The sequence below is a fragment of the Heptranchias perlo genome, chromosome 20 (genome assembly GCF_035084215.1).
Source record: "Heptranchias perlo isolate sHepPer1 chromosome 20, sHepPer1.hap1, whole genome shotgun sequence".
NCBI lineage: Eukaryota > Metazoa > Chordata > Chondrichthyes > Hexanchiformes > Hexanchidae > Heptranchias > Heptranchias perlo.
The window spans coordinates 34,838,053-34,859,817 of record NC_090344.1 but is presented as its reverse complement, the minus strand read 5'-3'; the positions used below and the strand labels follow the sequence as shown (position 1 = coordinate 34,859,817).

General features: G+C 52.3%; 2 protein-coding genes across 2 annotated transcripts in view; one reads left to right on the top strand and one right to left on the bottom strand.

Moving 5' to 3' along the window:
* xpo7 (exportin 7) overlaps positions 1-13,500 on the top strand; it is a 113,147-nt gene extending 99,647 nt beyond the window's left edge. The window contains exons 23-28 of the mRNA XM_068000994.1: positions 7,341-7,555; positions 8,517-8,655; positions 9,485-9,645; positions 10,131-10,229; positions 11,347-11,474; positions 13,009-13,500. Of these exons, the coding sequence (XP_067857095.1) occupies positions 7,341-7,555; positions 8,517-8,655; positions 9,485-9,645; positions 10,131-10,229; positions 11,347-11,474; positions 13,009-13,102 (836 nt within the window). The 3' untranslated portion in view covers positions 13,103-13,500. The remainder of the gene's footprint in view (positions 1-7,340; positions 7,556-8,516; positions 8,656-9,484; positions 9,646-10,130; positions 10,230-11,346; positions 11,475-13,008) is intronic.
* Positions 13,501-13,929: 429 nt separating this feature from the next.
* The window catches only part of pbdc1 (polysaccharide biosynthesis domain containing 1), an 11,731-nt gene continuing 3,895 nt past the window's right edge, over positions 13,930-21,765 (bottom strand). The window contains 4 exon segments of the mRNA XM_068000995.1: positions 13,930-14,973; positions 15,413-15,524; positions 16,355-16,495; positions 18,423-18,482. Coding sequence (XP_067857096.1) covers positions 14,780-14,973; positions 15,413-15,524; positions 16,355-16,495; positions 18,423-18,482 — 507 coding nt within the window. The 3' untranslated portion in view covers positions 13,930-14,779.

Here is a 21,765-nt window from a genome sequence, read left to right as displayed (position 1 = left end):
CCTCTGGACCCAGCTCCAGCTGTTGCTCACCCTCTGTACCCTGCTCCAGCTGTTGCTCACCCTCTGTACCCTGCTCAGCTCACTGTTGCTCACCGTCTGTACCCTGCTCCAGCTGTTGCGCACCCTCACTGCCACCCCGCTCAGCTCACTGTTGCTCACCCTCTGTACCCTGCTCAGCTCACTGTTGCTCACCCTCTGTACCCTGCTCCAGCTGTTGCTCACCCTCTGTACCCTGCTCAGCTCACTGTTGCTCACCCTCTGTACCCTGCTCCAGCTGTTGCTCACCCTCACTGCCACCCTGCTCAGCTTGCTGCTGCTCACCCTCTGTACCCTGCTCCAGCTCACTGTTACTCACCCTCTGTACCCAGCTCCAGCTGTTGCTCACCCTCTGTACCCTGCTCCAGCTGTTGCTCACCCTCTGTACCCTGCTCCAGCTGTTGCTCACCATCTGTACCCTGCTCCAGCTGTTGCTCACCCTCTGTACCCTGCTCCAGCTGTTGCTCACCCTCTGTACCCTGCTCCAGCTGTTGCTCACCCTCTGTACCCTGCTCCAGCTGTTGCCTACTCACTGTACCCTGCTCCAGCTGTTGCTCACCCTCTGTACAATGCTCCAGCTGTTGCTCACCATCTGTACCCTGCTCCATCTGTTGCTCACCCTCTGCACCCTGCTCCAGCTGTTGCTCACCCTCTGTACCCTGCTCCAGCTGCTGCTCTCCCTCGATACCCTGCTCCAACTGTTGCTCACCCTCTGTACCCTGCTCCAGCTGTTGCTCACCCTCACTGCCATCCTGCTCAGCTCACTGCTGCTCACCCTCTATACCCTGCTGCAGCTGTTGCTCACCCTCTGTACCCTGCTCAGCTCGCTGCTGCTCACCCTCTGTACCCTGCTCCAGCTCACTGTTACTCACCATCTGTACCCTGCTCCAGCTGTTGCTCACCCTCTGTACCCTGCTCCAGCTGTTGCTCACCCTCTGTACCCTGCTGCAGCTGTTGCTCACCCTCTGTACCCTGCTGCAGCTGTTGCTCACCCTCTGTACCCTACTCCAGCTGTTGCTCACCCTCTGTACCCTGCTCCAGCTGTTGCTCACCCTCTGTACCCTGCTCCAGCTGTTGCTCACCATCTGTACCCTGCACCAGCTGTTGCTCACCCTCTGTACCCTGCTCCAGCTGTTGCTCACCCTCTGGACCCAGCTCCAGCTGTTGCTCACCCTCTGTACCCTGCTCCAGCTGTTGCTCACCCTCTGTACCCTGCTCAGCTCACTGTTGCTCACCGTCTGTACCCTGCTCCAGCTGTTGCGCACCCTCACTGCCACCCCGCTCAGCTCACTGTTGCTCACCCTCTGTACCCTGCTCAGCTCACTGTTGCTCACCATCTGTACCCTGCTCAGCTCACTGTTGCTCACCCTCTGTACCCTGCTCCAGCTGTTGCTCACCCTCTGTACCCTGCTCAGCTCACTGTTGCTCACCCTCTGTACCCTGCTCCAGCTGTTGCTCACCCTCACTGCCACCCTGCTCAGTTTGCTGCTGCTCACCCTCTGTACCCTGCTCCAGCTCACTGTTACTCACCCTCTGTACCCTGCTCCAGCTGTTGCTCACCCTCTGTACCCTGCTCCAGCTGTTGCTCACCCTCTGTACCCTGCACCAGCTGTTGCTCACCATCTGTACCCTGCACCAGCTGTTGCTCACCATCTGTACCCTGCACCAGCTGTTGCTCACCCTCTGTACCCTGCTCCAGCTGTTGCTCACACTCTGTACCCTGCTCCAGCTGTTGCTCACCCTCTGTACCCTGCTCCAGCTGTTGCCTACTCACTGTACCCTGCTCCAGCTGTTGCTCACCCTCTGTACCCTGCTCCAGCTGTTGCTCACCCTCTGTACCCTGCTCCAGCTGTTGCTCACCATCTGTACCCTGCACCAGCTGTTGCTCACCCTCTGTACCCTGCTCCAGCTGTTGCTCACCCTCTGGACCCAGCTCCAGCTGTTGCTCACCCTCTGTACCCTGCTCCAGCTGTTGCTCACCCTCTGTACCCTGCTCAGCTCACTGTTGCTCACCGTCTGTACCCTGCTCCAGCTGTTGCGCACCCTCACTGCCACCCCGCTCAGCTCACTGTTGCTCACCCTCTGTACCCTGCTCAGCTCACTGTTGCTCACCCTCTGTACCCTGCTCAGCTCACTGTTGCTCACCCTCTGTACCCTGCTCCAGCTGTTGCTCACCCTCTGTACCCTGCTCAGCTCACTGTTGCTCACCTTCTGTACCCTGCTCCAGCTGTTGCTCACCCTCACTGCCACCCTGCTCAGCTTGCTGCTGCTCACCCTCTGTACCCTGCTCCAGCTCACTGTTACTCACCCTCTGTACCCTGCTCCAGCTGTTGCTCACCCTCTGTACCCTGCTCCAGCTGTTGCTCACCCTCTGTAGCCTGCTCCAGCTGTTGCTCACCATCTGTACCCTGCACCAGCTGTTGCTCACCCTCTGTACCCTGCTCCAGCTGTTGCTCACCGTCTGTACCCTGCTCCAGCTGTTGCTCACCCTCTGTACCCTGCTCCAGCTGTTGCTCACCCTCTGTACCCTGCTCCAGCTGTTGCCTACTCACTGTACCCTGCTCCAGCTGTTGCTCACCCTCTGTACCCTGCTCCAGCTGTTGCTCACCGTCTGTACCCTGCTCCATCTGTTGCTCACCCTCTGCACCCTGCTCCAGCTGTTGCTCACCCTCTGTACCCTGCTCCAGCTGCTGCTCTCCCTCGATACCCTGCTCCAACTGTTGCTCACCCTCTATACCCTGCTCCAGCTGTTGCTCACCCTCTGTACCCTGCTCCAGCTGTTGCTCACCCTCTGTACCCTGCTGCAGCTGTTGCTCACCCTCTGTACCCTGCTCAGCTCGCTGCTGCTCACCCTCTGTACCCTGCTCCAGCTCACTGTTACTCACCCTCTGTACCCTGCTCCAGCTGTTGCTCACCCTCTGTACCCTGCTCCAGCTGTTGCTCACCCTCTGTACCCTGCTCCAGCTGTTGCCTACTCACTGTACCCTGCTCCAGCTGTTGCTCACCCTCTGTACAATGCTCCAGCTGTTGCTCTCCCTCGATACCCTGCTCCAACTGTTGCTCACCCTCTATACCCTGCTCCAGCTGTTGCTCACCCTCTGTACCCTGCTCCAGCTGTTGCTCACCCTCTGTACCCTGCTCCAGCTGTTTCTCACCCTCTGTACCCTGCTCCAGCTGTTGCTCACCCTCTGTACCCTGCTCCAGCTGTTGCTCACCCTCTGTACCCTGCTCCAGCTGTTGCTCACCCTCTGTACCCTGCTCCAGCTGTTGCTCACCCTCTGTACCCTGCTCCAGCTGTTGCTCACCCTCTGTACCCTGCTCCAGCTGTTGTCTACTCACTGTACCCTGCTCCAGCTGTTGCTCACCCTCTGTACCCTGCTCCAGTTGTTGCTCACCCTCTGTACCCTGCTCCAGCTGTTGCTCACCCTCTGTACCCTGCTCCAGCTGTTGCTCACCCTCTGTACCCTGCTCCAGCTTTTGCTCACCACCTGTGTCTAATGAAAAACTCTATATGTGTGCTTTCTCTGTCCTGCTAAATATATCTCCTACCATTCGACATCTCTTTGATACTGAAGAGCTCTCGTTTATTAGGTCAGTCCTCATTGCTCACCCCTCCACACCAAGGATCAGCCTCGTTGCTGTGCTGTGCACTGCTTCCAGGGCCTGGGTATCTATTTTATGTTGGTGCTTATAAATCAGTGCCCCGGCTGCAACCGAGTACTTTGTACCTGAGTGAGGAAACTTTAGCTTATCACTGACACATGTGAGCCCAGTTCTCTGCTTTCAGAATTCAACGAGTCACAGGTCTTCGAAAAAGCAAAACAATCATAGCAAGGGTGAAATGTAATAGAGAGTGTTGGTCATTTTCATTCTGTACTTCTAGCGGGAATATTGTGAGCTGTGTCGCAGTAGAGGGAAGTCCTGTGGGTTATAGGTGTGCCACTTTGAGAATGATTAATTAAGACCATCACACATGAAATGTACTAATGTAAGGACTTGCACAACACCAGGTTATAGTCCAACAGTTTTATTTTAAATCACAAGCTTTCGGAGCTTACCTCCTTCGTCAGGTGAGTGAAGGGTTCTGAAAACGCATTGCATATGTAGTCAGAGAACAATGCCTGGTGATTACAGATAATCTTTCCAACTGCCCCCTATCACATCTTGGCTGGGAGACTATCAAAGGTGTCGTTGGTGTTCAGACAGGTTAGCCACGGAAAACATTACATCCCAGTATACTGAATACGCAATGGGTCAGATTACAAAGACAGAGAGAGAAAGAGACCCAAAAGGCAGAGAGAGAGAGAGAGAATGTCCAGTTGTATTAAAAACAGATAACTTTTTTTCGCTGGTGGGGTTACATGTAGCGTGACATGAACCCAAGATCCCGGTTGAGGCCGTCCTCATGGGTGCGGAACTTGGCTATCAATTTCTGCTCGACGATTTTGCGTTGTCGTGTGTCTCGAAGGCCGCCTTGGAGAACGCTTTCCCGAAGATCGGAGGCTGAATGTCCTTGACTGCTAAAGTGTTCCCCGACTGGGAGGGAACCCTCCTGTCTGGCGATTGTTGCGCGGTGTCCATTCATCCGTTGTCACAGTGTCTGCATGGTCTCGCCAATGTACCATGCTCCGGGGCATCCTTTCCTGCAACGTATGAGGTCGACAACGTTGGCCGAGTCACAGGAGTATGAACCATGTACCTGGTGGGTGGTGTCCTCTCGTGTGATGGTGGTATCTGTGTCGATGATCGGGCATGTCTTGCAGAGTTTGCTGTGGCAGGGTTGTGTGGTGTAGTGGACGCTGTTCTCCTGAAAGCTGGGTAAATTGCTGCGAACGATGGTCTGTTTGAGGTTGGGTGGCTGTTTAAAGGCGAGTAGTGGAGGCGTGGGGATGGCCTTAGCGAGGTGTTCGTCGTTATCAATAACATGTTGAAGGCTGCGAAGAACATGGCGTAGTTTCTCCGCTCCGGGGAAGTACTGGACGACGAAGGGTACTATGTTGGTTGCGTCCTGTGTTTGTCTTCTGAGGAGGTCTATGCGATTTTTCGCTGTGGCCCGTCGGAACTGTCGATCGACGAGTCGAGCGTCATATCCCGTTCTTACGAGGGCATCTTTCAGCGTCTGTAGGTGTCCATCGTGTTCCTCCTCGTCTGAGCAGATCCTGTGTATTTGCAGGGCCTGTCCATAGGGGATGGCCTCTTTGACGTGGTTAGGGTGGAAGCTGGAAAAGTGGAACATTGTGAGGTTGTCCGTGGGCATGCGGTAGAGTGAGGTGCTGAGGTGCCCGTCTTTGATGGAGATTCGTGTGTCCAAGAATGAAACCGATTCTGAGGAGTAGTCCATGGTGAGTTTGATGGTGGGATGGAACTTGTTGATGTTATCGTGTAGTCTCTTCAGTGATTCTTCGCCGTGGGTCCATAGGAAGAAAATGTCTTCGATGTATCTGGTGTATAGCGTTGGTTGGAGGTCCTGTGCAGTGAAGAAGTCCTGCTCGAACTTGTGCATGAAAATGTTGGCGTATTGGGATGCGAATTTGGTCCCCATGGCTGTTCTGTGTGTTTGGGTAAAGAACTGGTTATCGAAGGTGAAGACATTGTGATCCAGGATGAAGCGGATGAGTTGTCGGATGGCGTCTGGAGATTGGCTGTTGTTGGTGTTGAGTACTGAGGCTGTCGCAGCGATGCCGTCATCGTGGGGGATACTGGTGTATAGTGCCGAGACGTCCATCGTGGTGAGAAGTGTTCCTGGTTCAACTGGTCCGTGGGTACTGAGTTTTTGTAGGAAGTCTGTAGTGTCGCGACAGAAGCTGGGGGTTCCCTGTACCATGGGTTTCAGGATGCCCTCGACGTATCCAGAGAGGTTCTCAGACAGGGTTCCGTTGCCTGATACGATAGGACGTCCGGGTGTGTTGGCTTTGTGTATCTTTGGGAGGCAGTAGAAGTCTTGCACGCGGGGAGTACGTGGGATGAGAGCACGTAGGATGCTTTGAAGGTCTGGATCAAAGGTCTTGATCAGTTTGTTGAGCTGGTGGGTGTGTTCTTTGGTCGGATCTGCGGGTAACCGTCTGTAGTGTTCCTGGTTGTCCAGTTGTCGGTATGCTTCTTTGCAATAGTCCGTTCTGTTCTGTATGACGATGGCTCCTCCTTTGTCCGCTGGTTTGATGACGATGTTGCGGTTGGTCTTGAGAGCGTCGATGGCGTTGCGTTGTGCTCGGGTGACGTTCTGGACTGTCTTGTGAGTGCGGCTGATGAATCTGGCGTTGACGCATCTCCTGACAGCTTGTGCATACGTGTCGAGTTTAGGGCAGCGACCCTCCGGAGGAGTCCAATTTGACTCTTTCTTCTTCGGTTGCTGTACCGCGGATCCCTCTGTCTGCTGTTCCAGATCGTTGATTGTCTCATTGGGTTCGCTGCTGAAATCTTGGGATTTGTGGAAGAATTCCCGGAGCCTCATTCTCCTGATGAATTCCTCTGTGTCCGCCGCGAGACCGATGGGGTCCATTTTGGTGGTGGGGCAGAAATTGAGCCCTCGGCTGAGAACTTCGATTTCGTCTGGTTGAGGGGTGTGGTCGGACAAATTGACGATGTATTGCCACCAATATATTTCCTTAATCTAGTAACAGTGCTGCACATAAGGGATGGTTGCACGATCCTGCATTACCAGTGGAAAAACTGCACTCGCGGGGAGCGCAGATAGGGCGCATCACTGTAGCCCTGATCCTCTGACCCACACTCTCTACTTCAGGTCTTAGACAAAATGTTGTAATGTTGACAAATGTTTTGCTTTGTATTTCTCCCTCTCTTGTGTTTTTTTTCCACTGCTCGCCTGACCACTCTCTTGGTTGTTGCTGTGCTTGTGAAGCAGTGATGTTTCGCTCACACTCCCTCCCACGCTGCAGCACTGCTGCTGTGATACGCAGCCTCTTCAGGCAACACTTCGAATAGGTCCTGTCTCATTCGCCAAACGGCAGTGTGCACTGGTATACAAGATAGTAAGTGGAATGAGGGGGGAACGGTGTTAATCCAGAGCACGATTTCAAGTAAAACCATCACTGCAGGACAAGGGCATAGGTATAAAGTGGGAGGTACTTCACACTAAGAGAGGGATCAGTACCTGCAATGGACAATGGAGGCAAAACCTGGAGTCAATCAAGGGGCAGTTAGATGCTGTGACAGACTGACTGTAGATTTCTATGGAAGGGTGGGCTGAATGGTCTCTTCCTGTCTATAATGATCATTGTGAAACAGTTGAAGATTTAGTAAGAGAAAAAAACTGTGATCTTTCCTGTTTATGTTGTTAAAAACAGGTAACCGTATCCTCACCTTGGGAGAGGTGCCAAAGGACCAAGTTTATGGACTGAAGTTGAAGGGGATTTCCATCTGCTTCTCCATGTTGAAGGCAGCCCTCAGCGGCAACTACGTCAACTTTGGGGTCTTCCGTCTCTATGGCGACGATGCCCTCGACAATGCTTTGCAAACGTTCATTAAGCTCCTCCTGTCGATCCCTCACAGTGACCTGCTGGTTAGTGATTTTACTCTGAGGTAGTGCACTTGCATTTTGGGAAATGTTTGAAAGCAGGGCTGCCGGTACGCAGCAGTCTTGGGCCTACCCAGGAAGCCAGTACAGATTACACAGCTGAGCCCACTTGGAGCGACTCTCGGTTGTTTGAAGAGTCTGTCACTCAGCCACTTTGTGTTTGTGCTCGCTCCGCTGATCCCTGCTCCCATCGTACCCTTAACGCTCTGCTATCTGTGGTGGGGGTGGGGGTGGGGGTGGGGGGGGGGGGGTCTCTTGGAAGATATCCTTTATTCTTCCTCCTGCAATGTCTCGCTGTGTCCAGCTGTAAAAGTAGCAGGCAACGTACTGCCAGGCCTCTGCCGATGTCACTTTCTCCCCGTGGAGAAATGTCCTGGGTCCCCCTCGGTGCCTCACACTCCCACCCACGTCGCAGAACTCTCCCTGTGATGTGCGGGAAGAGGCGAATGTTGCACGTGAGAGTCCATGGACCAACATTGTGGGTTTGCCAGACTCTTTGTAAAAAAAAAAAAATTGCAGTGGAAAGTTAGAACTACAATGAAACATTAATTTCCCCCTATTTAAAATGTTTCCGGATTTTCTGGTTCAACAAATGATTGCTATACAAATTTTCTTTTCTTTGACTTAGAGCCATAGAAATTTAGGCACAAAAGGAGGCCATTCGGCCCATCGTGTCTGATCTTTGCTAGAGCAATCCACTGCCTGCTTGCTCTTCCCATTGCTCTGCATCTTCCTCTGCTTCAAATATTTATCCAATTTTCCCTTAAAAGATACAATGGCCTCTGCCTCAACCACTCTCTGTGGCCAAGCATTCCTTGCTCCAATAACTCCCTGTTGTCTTTCCTTAATCACTCTATCAAAACTCTTCCTAATTTTAGACACCTCCGTTGAATCTCCTCTTAGCCTTCACCAGTTTAACGTTCCATTGTTTTCTGCTTTTTCCCAGGATTATCCCAAGCTCAGTCAGTCCTACTATTCCTTGTTAGAAGTTCTCACCCAGGACCACATGAATTTTATTGCCAGCCTGGAGCCCCATGTTATCATGTACATTCTCTCCTCCATTTCAGAAGGTCTCACTGCACTGGGTAAGTAAATTTGTCTTCATTCACGATGCGAGGGCAAAAATGGACCAATGCTCAAGCTTTTCTTTTTAGTATCACTCACACACAGGAACCCAGCCCCATGTTTAAAAGTCTCCAAGCCATGCCAGTGAGAAGTACATGGAGGTAGAGTTCCTATTTGCCCAACATGGAGTGCACACTTTCCTCCCCCATCTCTCACTATGGGCACCCACCCCACTTAAGCTCAGAGAGTTTAGCAGCAGGTGAGCAAAAGTCAAGCCTTGACAATCCGGCCCTATTTGTGCTCATATTTCTCACTTGCTGGTTTGCCCCTGTTTGAATTTTGTGGGCCTGGAGGTTTGGAAAGCGCTGTTTTAGCACTGCTACCTCATGGCTGGTTAAATCAGATCATCAAGACGTGTTAGTGTCAACAACTTGAGATTGGCTCAAACTAATGGGAACATGGATTTAAAAACAATGTGATAATGACCGGATAATCTGTTTTAGTGATGTTGGTTGAGGGATAAATGTTGGCCTGGAGACCTGATCTTCTTCAAAATAATGCCATGGGACTTTTTACGTCCACCTGAGAGGGCAGACTCGGTTTAACATCTCATCCGAAAGACGGCGCCTCCAACAGTGCAGCACTCCCTCAGTACTGCACTGGAGTGTCAGCCTGGATTATGTGCTCCAGTCTCTGGACCCACAACCTTCTGACTCAGTGGTGAGTGTGCTAGCCACTGAGCCAATGCTTATCACCTTGGGCTGTAGGATGTAAAATAGTGAATAATTGTGGGTAGAGATGAAGCAGAAACAAGCGAGCACATAATGTTTGTTGCTGGTTTGTTTTTAGACACAATGGTGTGCACAGGTTGCTGCTCGAGCCTGGACCACATTGTGACATACCTCTTCAAGCAACTGTCACGCAGCACAAAGAAACGAACAACACCGATATCCCAGGAGAGTGACCGCTTCCTGCACATCATGCAACAGCATCCTGAAATGATTCAACAGGTGTGCCAGGCAATATATTAAAAATCTAATGAGCTGCGATCGTGCTGCAGTGTCTCCAAAAAAAAATACAGTAAAATGACGGATCCCCTGTGCCATTGCTCACTGGTAGCACTGTATGTGGAGCACAGTTGTGCTGTTTAGCGACTAACCTGCCCGTTCCTTTAAGGCTCTACACTGGCAAATACAGATCGTTATTGCTGCTTACAAACTGCTGTGGTCAATCAGAGGGCAGTTATAATCGCTTGTAAATTTCAGGCTGCGGATCAATGATTGCCTTTTTTTTTAAGATTGTTTTGCATCTGTAACAAAGTGTGTTGGGCACATGCTTGATGCGAAGCATATGGAATAGTGTGTGTGATGACTTATTGTAGTATTAACTCCCAGCGGGTAATTATTTTTTCACGCTGCATTCTAAATTTATGTAGATGTCTTTGAATTCTTGCCTTTTCCTACTCTCAATAATCTGTTTTTTTTGTTTGCTACAGATGCTGTCCACAGTTCTCAACATCATCATTTTTGAAGACTGCAGGAATCAGTGGTCCATGTCACGCCCTCTGCTTGGATTAATTCTCCTGAATGAAAAGGTGAGGATTGAGGCCAGGAGGACTCCGAGCTCCAAGACCCAGAGCAGCTTTAGTAGATGCGGACAAACTCTGAGGCATGTTGGATGGACGGCATGGCAGTCACTGCCTGTTGCCTGGCTGTACTTCAGTTTGAACCCTTTCAACACTTTGCGTTCATGTAGCACCTTTCACGTCTTCAGGATGTCCCAAACCACTTCAAAGCCAACGAATTACTCTTTGAAGTGCAGTCACTGTTATGTAGGCAAACACAATAGCTAATTTGCACAGAACAGCAGTAAATGAGATGAATGACCAGTTAATCTATTTGGTAGTGTTGATGGAGGTAGTTTGTAGGCCAGGACACTAGGAGAAGTCCCTGCTCTTCAAATCAGATTTTTTGCATCCATCTGAGAGATGCCTCCAACAGTGCAGCACTCCCTCAGTACTGGAGTGTCAGTCTAGATTACGTGTTCAAGTCTCTGAAGTGGGGCTTGAGCCCATAACCATCTGACTCAAGAGACAAGAGTGCCCCCAACTGAGCTCAGCATTTTAAAAACCCTGGTGAACAGGAGTGACTCCACTTCAACCTATTTCGCCCAGTTCTTTTTTAATCCTGGATTGAAGATGGAGTGGTTCAGCTGCAGTGTGCAGGGTCAGCTGTTAATGCCGCTGAATGTTTGCCTCCGCTGGAGCCGATTCAGTCCTGCACTCGTGAGGGCCAGCCGGTGTCACTGCCTTCTATGCAGCGATGTCAAAATGAATCCACGTTGTGCCTGTGAAGTCTTCTCCAAATTCATCCAGTGCTTGGGTGCAGTCATTCATCCTGCCGCACATGCAGACTCACTCGTTTGCCCGCAGCCTTGTGGTCTCTGCCAAGCCCACCGTTACCAATTTCCATGGTTGTTATCCAAAGCAAAGCCTGCTGGAAAGTGTTTGCGTGTGGACAGGATTGTGCTGGGCTGTGATGCCGTCTGCAGTCAAATAGCCTGCCATCACTCCCCTGCCTAGGGCCACCAGAGTATGGTACTGAATAGCCGGCTTGTGTGAAGCTGTATCCCAGGAAAGGATTGTACATGCTTGTCTGTATAGCAAGATCAGTGTTGCTAATCTCTCCTAATTCTTCTTTTCTCCCCTGCAGTATTTTGCTGACTTGAGGAACAGCATAGTGAACAGCCAGCCCCCGGAGAAGCAGCAGGCCATGCATCTCTGCTTTGAGAACCTGATGGAAGGGATTGAACGCAACTTACTGACGAAGAACAGAGACAGGTCAGCACTTGATAATCAGAACATTTACCTGCTCAAGTTGTGGACTGTACGAGGGGTGGTGGTCGGGAGGTGGAGGGGGTGGGGGGGGGGGGGGGGAGTTGGAATTATTAAGATTGCAACTGCACTTTCTTTGGCAAGCAAGTGTTTAATATAGAGATGGTAACAGTTCTGTTGTGCTTTTTCGGTCTATGGATGGATTAATTTAGTTATATGTCTTTTCCCGTTTATCAGTCATTCTACTGTTAAGTCTGTGCACACTTGACAGGATGTCAAGGCCTTGGAGAGAGCGTGGAGAGACTGGAGAAGCTGAGATTGTTCTCCTTAGAGCAGAGTAGGCTAGGGTGAGATTTAATAGAAGAGTTCAAAATTATGAAGGGTTTTGATGAGTAAATTTGAAGAAACTGTTTCCGCTGGCAGGAGGGTCGGTGACTCAGATTTAAGGTAATTAGCAAAAGAACCAGAGAGGAGTGGAGGAGAATTTTTTTTTAATGCAGCGAGTTGTTGCCATCTGGAATTCACTGCCTGAAAGGGCGGTGGAAACAGATTCAGCAGTAACTTTAAAAAGGGAATTGGATAAATACTTGAAAAGGAAAAATTTGCAGGGCTATAGGGAAAGAGCTGGGGAGTGGGACTAATTGAATAGCTGTTTCAGGCACAGGCACAATGGGCCTCCTTCTGTGCTGGATGATTCTACAGTGTGTGAAGTAGTCCTGATATAATTGATTTCTGACCATGTGAATTTGTTCCGTCGAGCAGTTCAGAGACAGGGTATTCTGTGGCGAGTGGCTCACCTCTCCACCGCCTACAAGGCACAAGTCAGGAGTGTGATGGAATACTCTTCACTTGCCTGGATGAGTGCAGCTCCAACAACACTCAAGAAGCTCGACACCATCCAGGTCAAAGCAGTCCATTTGATCGGCACCCCACCCACCGACTTAAACCTCCACCATCACCGCACTGCGGCTGCAGTGTGTACTGTCTACAGGATGCACTGCAGCAACTCACCAAGGCTTCTTCGACAGCACCTCCCCAAACCCACGACCTCCACCACCTAGAAGCACAAGGGCAGCAGGTGCATGGGAACACCATCATCTCCAAGTTACACCATCCCGACTTGGACATATATTGGCCGTTCCGTCATCGTTGCTGGGTCAAAATCCTGTTACTGCTGACCCAACAGCACTGTGGGAGAACCTTCACCACACAGACTGCAGTGGTTCAAGAAGGCGGCTCACCACCACCTTCTCAAGGGCAGCTAGGGATGGGCAATAAATGCCGGCCCTACAAATATCCCAAGAATTATTTTTTTTTTGTAGTGTGTTATTATTTAGATCTGCTCAGGAACTGACAAATATTCAGGTACTGGGGCTCTGAACTGTGCTACATAGGGTGAGTGTAGAAACTCAGATAATCATGTCGTGAATTGGTTATCCTGTGTAAGGTGGTTTAGGGCTGAGAAAGAAACAGGGGGCAGCGGGGGGGGGGGGGAATAGTAGAAATATCTTAACCTGCTGTTGTTTTTACTGCTCCTCAGGTTCACCCAAAACCTCTCTGTATTTCGGAGAGAAGTGAATGACTCAATGAAGAACTCGACATATGGTGTGAACAGCAATGACATGATGAGCTGACGTCTGTCTGGATCTCACCTCCCACGGTGGTGTGCGTCTCCAATCCAGTTGCAAGGGGTCAGGGTTGGGGGGGGAAAGTGTGTCTCTGATGCCACATGTGGGGGGGAGGGGGGGTGCGGTCAGAGTGAAGTCGGATAGGTGTGTCCCTGTTCCTTCTCCCAGGGGTTGAAGGTCAAAGGGCAACTTGCCCTGACTCTCCTCTTCTCTCCCCACCCCCACCCCCCTGGGCATCGGACTGCCGGCCTTGCCGCTTTCCCCTCCCTTCGAAGTCCTGGCAGGGAGTGCCTTTGTGCTCTCGCCCTCATCTGCCTTGTATAAACTTGTACATTTTTTTTTCTTAAGACATTTTGAACAATGTTTATATGAAATCAATTAAAAAAAAAGAGAGAAAACAAAAAGAGTTGTGATTGAAATTTTTAGAGTTGGGAGCGCGATGATGCAAGTGAGACTCGTGGACTTGGATGATGTGAGGTACATGGGATGGAATGCGTGTTGGGGGGGGTGGGTGGGGGGGGGTTCAGTTAGATACAGAGCGCTCTGTATAATCCAATAGCAGAAGTAACACTATAAATCAATACAGGAAAAAAAAAACAGTATGTACACTTCCCACATTTTGGTCAGTTCCAACTAATTGGGATTTAGCTCCAGGTACCGGTTGTCTTGTCATATTTTTCCAACAATTGTTCCAGCAGTGATTATGAAATAGCTATAGAAGAGGTGACAAAAAACTGTTTTAAAGCCCTGTATTATTTTCAGAAACTGTTGCTGCTAATTATGTGTTGAGCACAGCTCATTTATATCCACAAAGGAAAAAAAAAAAGAGAACCAACGGATTATATATTTTTATTGTTCCTTTCAACTGAATGTTCTGACAAAACACGTTTCCAATTCACTGCGTGATCAGGTAGTTGGTTGATATGTAAGAATGTTTGCTGCATATAGTGTAAGCATTGTGACTGCAAATAAAACTTCAATGGTTTGTACTGAAAGCAGTCTCCCGTGGTTCAAGTGTACAACGGAAAGCACCAGGCCTGGTGGAGAGGGGAGTCCGTCCTTCCCTCCCTCTTGCACATCCTCTGTCTCTTCCCCCCCCCAACCCATCTTGACCAAGATTACGTTTTCTTAAAGGATTTGCCACTTGCCTTTCACCGTTTCCATTTGCTGTTTTTTTTTTAAAAAGGATAATTTGCCCCCTGGCTGTCCTCCCCTCTCGGCCCTTGTCAGTATTACATTTCTTTTGTTTTTCCACAGAGATTTAGTGCAGTATTATCAAAAACGGTGTTGGACCTCGCGCGTAAACAGGTGCGTCTTAAATGCGTGTCAACCTGCCTCTTCGATTCTGCCGCCTACTTCACCAAATCCTTGTGATATCGGACAGTCTCTGAATCCTGACAGGTACTCTTTCCAACTCTTGGTAACGCAGTTCCAGTGTTCCTGCTTGTGTAAATTATACAACTTTAACACTCATGCAGTCCCCGGATAAAGTGGACATTATTTAATATTAGTCCAGGTGTCTGCAGTTCTCCGCCTCCAACTGCAATTAAAGCTGTTTGTTTGTGGTTTTAATTGAAGGTTTCACCAATCTGACTCTTGGTTAAATTCCGTGTACGTAAACAGACCCAGTCCCTTAAAAACAGTGGAATTATGCAGCCCACACCAGTCTATCCCTCCCAACAGCTACGTGCGTGCCGAGTTCTCTGCCCCGGCCAACCCCTCTGGGGTACCCTGGAGTTCCTCTTGGCTGGTGGCAGCCTCGGCATTCTGTTTGCTGACAACGTCGGACTTTGCTTTGGCTGATCTTTCATACAGTTCTGTGTTGTAGCCCTCCCGATTCCGAGCTATTTCTATGGCAAAGAATTGGATCCTGGTAGCTGGGGGGCAAAAGAGATGGAAACAGAACTTAATAATTCTCTGAACAGTGCATCAGTTCTAGACACAGCAGGAACTCTTCTTTTTCCTCCCAAAACAGACTGTAGCCTTGTGCACCCTGTCCTTTGAGGCTTTTGCCCCAAGGTGAGTTTGTTCCTCCTCACCCAATATCTTTTTCTCAACCCCACTCCTTTCCTCTCCTCATTCTTCCTCTTCCCACCCTATTCCACCACCGCCCCCCTCTCTCACCTTTCCCTCCCCTCCAATCCCCCTTCCCTCCCCTCCCCCAATCCCTCATCCTTTCCCTCCCCTCCCCTCAATCCCTCATCCTTTCCCTCCCCCCCCCTCAATCCCTCTTCCTTTCCCTCCCCCCCCTCAATCCCTCTTCCTTTCCCTCCCCCCCCCCATTCCTCTTCCTTCCCCTCCCCCTCGCATCCCTACCAAATATGGTGTTCTCCTCCAAGTAATCTTTGGAGCAGTCCAGCCGTAAAAGCGTTCCATAGTTGAAGTCTTCAACCAGAGCTTCGAACTGCATACAGAATGGCCGCCACGTCTGCAACGGGAAAGAAGACGGCCTTCAAGTGGCTGCGTTCATCTTTTGTTTCAAAAGGGGGAAATATATCAATATTTATAACAGTGGGTTTCAAATCTTCGACTGACTGAAGGGTCAGTTGTCACTTGTATCACATGATGTGAACAGCCTCAAAATGGGCTGCTGCATAAGTCCGTAGCCTTATCGCCTATTGACAGGCAGAGTGCAGGCTGCAACCAGTTCCACATGCGAAGAGACCTAGCCGTTGGAATTATTTTTGTGGGGCCCGGAGAAGCAGGAGTATAAAACGCACACACAAATTGTAAGATTATGCCCCCTTGTTCTGGATTCTCCCACCAGAGGAAATAGTTTCTCTGTATCTATCTTATCAAATCCTTTTACCATTTTGAAAACCTCCCCTCACTGTTCTAAACTCAAGTGTTATGCAACCTGTCCTCATAATTTAACCCTGATACTGAAGCATCACTTCCTCCCCTTTGTATTCCAGCCGCCTCGAGATAAAGACCGACTTTCCATTAGCATTTTTGTTTACAGTGCACGAGTTTTTAGTGATTTGTATTACTAGGACACCCAAATCCCTTTGCTCCTCCACAGTTCCTAGTCTCTCACCATTAAGAAAATATTCAGATTTGTATTTCTTGGATCCAAAGTTGGGAGGTGGGACCAGCTAGGATTCCATTTCCAGGTTAATCCTACGAGACAACATGCAGTCACCCAAAATTCAATAGCCTGTTGATACTGTCTTAAGGTCAAGTGAAGAATGCCCATCCACGGACATGTAGCCCAGGAACGGTCAAAACCGTCACACAAGATAAATTACAGGAACTCACGAGTTTTGCAGACTCTGACTTCAGCTCCTTTGGATCCAAAATGTCAACTTTCATGTCACTGAACTGCTTCCTGAACTCGGCGTAGATCTGATCATCTTCTTTGGTCAGTTTAAGGAATCTTGGGTCGACTGAAGAAATTAGCTTTGAACAGAGCAAACGTGGCCATGAGGAACAAAAAAAGTGATTGTGATTCTCATGTAGGAGGCCATGATATGAAATAAAGAAACATACTGTAAGCTGAGTCATTACTTGATGCACCTTGCGGCACCTTCTAAATCAGTGGCTACCAAACTATTCTGCACAGGGACACCGACACACTCTCAGGGAATCCCCTGCTAATATTGAGACATCCCCGGGGAACCCCTGCTAATACTGACACATTCCCAGGGAATCCACTTGCTAATATTGACACACTGCCAGGAGATCCCTGCTCATATTGGCACATTCCCAGGGAATTCTCCTGCTAATATTGACACACTCCGAGGGGACCGCCTGCTACTATTATCACCCTCCCGGGGAGGGGGGGACCCCAGCTAACAGCGGCACCCTCCCGGGGAGGGGGGGACCCCAGCTAACAGCGGCACCCTCCCGGGGAGGGGGGGACCCCAGCTAACAGCGGCACCCTCCCGGGGAGGGGGGGACCCCAGCTAACAGCGGCACCCTCCCGGGGGGGGGGGGGGGGGGGACCCCAGCTAACAGCGGCACCCTCCCGGGGGGGGGGGGGGGGGGGGGACCCCAGCTAACAGCGGCACCCTCCCGGGGGGGGGGGGGGGGACCCCAGCTAACAGCGGCACATTTCCTAGGAACCCCCTGCAAATTATATCACATTGCTGCAACCCCCTGCAAATATGGACACATTCCCAGGGGACCCCCTGCTAATATTGACACATTGCCTGTGATCCCCACATTTGATTTGACAGAGGCATTCAAAATCATGAGGGGTGTAGACAGAGTAGATAGAGAGAAACTGTTCCCATTGGCGGAAGGGTCAAGAACCAGAGGACATAAATTTAAGGTGACTGGCAAAAGAACCAAAGGTGACCTGAGGAAAAACTTTTTTTTTACCCACAGCGAGTGGTTAGGATTTGGAACGCACTGCCCGAGGGGGGCGTGGAGGCAGATTCAATCATGGTTTTCAAAAGGGAACTGGATAAATACTCGAAAGGAAAAGATTTGCAGGGCTACGGGGAGTGGGTCGAGCTGGATTGCTCTTGCATAGAGCCGGCACGGACTCGATGGGCCGAATGGTCTCCGTGCTGTAACCGTTCTATGATTCTATCCCCTGCTAATAATGACACACTTCCAGGGGACACCTGCAAATATTAACACACTTCTGGGGATCCCCTGCAAATACTGACACATCCCCAGGGACATCCTGTACATTCCTTGGGGAACTCTGCAAATAGCAACAGAGCTACATCAGTTGCAAGAAATCCTGAGGAATTAACAGCAACTTTAATTTAGTAAAACATCCCATGGCACTTCACAAACAAAATTTGACACTAAGCCACATAAGGAGATATTAGGACAGGTGACCAAAAGCTCGGCCAGAGGGGTGGGATGTAAGGAGCGTCTCAAAGGAGAGAGGTTTAGGGAGGGAATTTCAGAGCATAGAGCCTAGGCATCTGAAGGCACGGCTGCCAATGGCAGGGAAAAGGGTTCACAAGAGGCCAGAAGCAGAGGAATTTATGGGGGATGGTGGGGGCGGGGGAGGGTTGTAGGGCAGGAAGAGGTTGCAGAGATAGGGAGGGGTGCGGCGATGTAGGAATTTAAACACGAGGATGACACTTTTAATTCGGAGGCGTTGGGGGGACTGGGATCCAATGTAGGTCAGCGAGCACAGGGGTGATGGGTGAACAGATCTTGGTACGGTACATGATGTGGGCAGCAAAGTTTTGGACGAGCTGAAGTTTGTGGAGGGTGGTGAAGGATACGAAGCCGGCCAGGAGGACAACGGAATAGTCAAGTCTGGAGGCCACAAAGGCATGGAATCTTAACCTAAATGCCTCAATGGGGAAGGAAGAGCAGGCATTTCTTAAACAAGAATATTGCAAAGAAGTGTACTTACATTGAAATAAATCTCGGCGTGTTGATAGGCCTTCATGGCCCACATCATTTCAAGGTTCGGCTGCAAAATGGAGCCAGAATTAGACAAATTAGTTTAATTTTATTGCCTATCTCAATTCCATCCTCAAAACACAAACATTAGAACCCAGCACTCCGCTTCTAGTTTTGCAAGTCGAAGGCTAAAGCCTGAATATTTTATTATTTTAGTGTCCATTTCTTTGGATGACTCCTGCCCTTCACAGTACAAACATCCTCCAGAATCTTTAAACAATGCTAAAAAACATGTGCCGTGTCTCTGGATTTTTTTTTTAAAAACTATTCTTCCACGGAAAGAATTTGGGAGGGAAGAAAGAGCTCCTTTTAATGCTGGAGGGTCTCAAAAGCAACGTGTCCTCTTACGCGTTTTACAAAACAGGCACCCCGTCAAAAGGTGGTTAATATGCTAATCAGAAATTGTTGAAGAGACTAAACAACAAATGGTCTGTTAGCTCGGCTTGGCTTTACAAATTTGAATCCATAAATATCTTTGTGGGTTTAAAAGAACGAAAGGACTTGCATTTATATAGCGCCTTTCACGACCTCAGGCTGTCCCAAAGCGCTTCACAGCCAATGAAGTACTTTTGAAGTGTAGTCACTGTTGTAATGTAGTTTAGTGGCATTGGTCACTCTTACAAGTGGTCTGGGCTTATTTTATGGGAGTTGATCAACACTACCCGACATCTACTTGGACAATAGCAGGACCTGGCAGTGTAACAACGAAACTTCCTTGTGATATGGACTGAATTTCCATGTCTTTCTTCAACCTCTCCCGAGGTAGATCAAGTTAACACTAGGTGAGGCAGTGCTAGATTTGAATCATTAAGCTGCTTTACTCCACACTAAGACGAACGTACTGACCAATAGCTATGAACAGGTTCACTTACTTCAATCGATACAACTTGGCTTCCTGTAAAAGGTATTTTAAAAAAATAAACAAGCAACATTATCCCACTTTGATGGGCCGTCGTCCTTTGCTTAAACAGAGTAACTCCTCCTACAGTCCAAGTGAGAACTTTCCTCCCTGCACTCTCCTGTCCACTTTTAACCATCTCGGAGCACTTGCTGCTTGACTGCCTTTTGGTGTCGGCGTTCTGATTTTTTTAAAAGCCTCGCTCATGGACCAACAAGATCAAATGGATTTCCAACACCATCGTGCAAGGTGTCTTTCCAAATACCCGGACAAAGTAATGAATCGCCTACTATTCGGTCTCTGGGAGAAACAATTTCACGTTCAGCATATTAACCTTCACCTGTGCCCTCTATTTTTTGAAAGCTCATGAGAACTGACGTCACATTTGAAACCCTCTATGAAAGCAGTGCCGGCAAGAGGGAGGGGGGGGAGCGGAGCTTGGGGGGGTGGGAGGGGGGGGAGCGGAGCTTGGGGGGGTGGGAGGGGGGGAGCGGAGCTTGGGGGGGTGGGAGGGGGGGAGCGGAGCTTGGGGGGGTGGAGGGGGGGAGCGAGCTTGGGGGGGTGGAGGGGGGAGCGGAGCTTGGGGGGGTGGAGGGGGGAGCGGAGCTTGGGGGGGTGGAGGGGGGAGCGGAGCTTGGGGGGGTGGAGGGGGGAGCGGAGCTTGGGGGGGTGGAGGGGGGGAGCGGAGCTTGGGGGGGTGGAGGGGGGGAGCGGAGCTTGGGGGGGTGGAGGGGGGAGCGGAGCTTGGGGGGGTGGAGGGGGGAGCGGAGCTTGGGGGGGTGGAGGGGGGAGCGGAGCTTGGGGGGGTGGAGGGGGGAGCGGAGCTTGGGGGGGTGGAGGGGGGAGCGGAGCTTGGGGGGGGAGGGGGGAGCGGAGCTTGGGGGTGGAGGGGGGAGCGGAGCTTGGGGGGGAGGGGGGAGCGGAGCTTGGGGGGGGAGGGGGGAGGAGCTGGGGGGGAGGGGAGCGGAGCTTGGGGGGGGGAGGGGGGAGCGGAGCTTGGGGGGGGGAGGGGGAGCGGAGCTTGGGGGGGGGAGGGGGAGCGGAGCTTGGGGGGGGGAGGGGGGAGCGGAGCTTGGGGGGGGAGGGGGGAGCGGAGCTTGGGGGGGGAGGGGGGAGCGGAGCTTGGGGGGGGAGGGGGGAGCGGAGCTTGGGGGGGGGAGGGGGGAGCGGAGCTTGGGGGGGGGAGGGGGGAGCGGAGCTTGGGGGGGGAGGGGGGAGCGGAGCTTGGGGGGGGGAGGGGGGAGCGGAGCTTGGGGGGGGGAGGGGGGGGAGCGGAGCTTGGGGGGGTGGGAGGGGGGGGAGCGGAGCTTGGGGGGGTGGGAGGGGGGGAGCGGAGCTTGGGGGGGTGGGAGGGGGGAGCGGAGCTTGGGGGGTGGGAGGGGGGGAGCGGAGCTTGGGGGGGTGGAGGGGGGAGCGGAGCTTGGGGGGGTGGAGGGGGGAGCGGAGCTTGGGGGGTGGAGGGGGGAGCGGAGCTTGGGGGGTGGAGGGGGGAGCGGAGCTTGGGGGGTGGAGGGGGGAGCGGAGCTTGGGGGGGTGGAGGGGGGAGCGGAGCTTGGGGGGTGGAGGGGGGAGCGGAGCTTGGGGGGGTGGAGGGGGGAGCGGAGCTTGGGGGGGTGGAGGGGGGAGCGGAGCTTGGGGGGGTGGAGGGGGGAGCGGAGCTTGGGGGGTGGAGGGGGGAGCGGAGCTTGGGGGGTGGAGGGGGGAGCGGAGCTTGGGGGGGGGAGGGGGAGCGGAGCTTGGGGGTGGAGGGGGGAGCGGAGCTTGGGGGGGGGGAGGGGGGAGCGGAGCTTGGGGGGGGGAGGGGGAGCGGAGCTTGGGGGGGGGAGGGGGGAGCGGAGCTTGGGGGGGGGAGGGGGGAGCGGAGCTTGGGGGGGGCGAGCTTGGGGGGAGGGGGAGCGGAGCTTGGGGGGGGGAGGGGGGAGCGGAGCTTGGGGGGGGGAGGGGGAGCGGAGCTTGGGGGGGAGGGGGGAGCGGAGCTTGGGGGGGGAGGGGGGAGCGGAGCTTGGGGGGGGGAGGGGGAGCGGAGCTTGGGGGGGGGAGGGGGGAGCGGAGCTTGGGGGGGGGAGGGGGGAGCGGAGCTTGGGGGGGGGGGGAGGGGGGAGCGGAGCTTGGGGGGGGGAGGGGGGAGCGGAGCTTGGGGGGGGGGAGGGGGGAGCGGAGCTTGGGGGGGGGAGGGGGGAGCGGAGCTTGGGGGGGGGGAGGGGGAGCGGAGCTTGGGGGGGGGGAGGGGGGAGCGGAGCTTGGGGGGGGGGGAGGGGGGAGCGGAGCTTGGGGGGGGGGGGGAGGGGGGAGCGGAGCTTGGGGGGGAGGGGGGGGGAGCGGAGCTTGGGGGGGAGGGGGGAGCGGAGCTTGGGGGGGGGAGGGGGAGCTTGGGGGGGGAGGGGGGGAGCGGAGA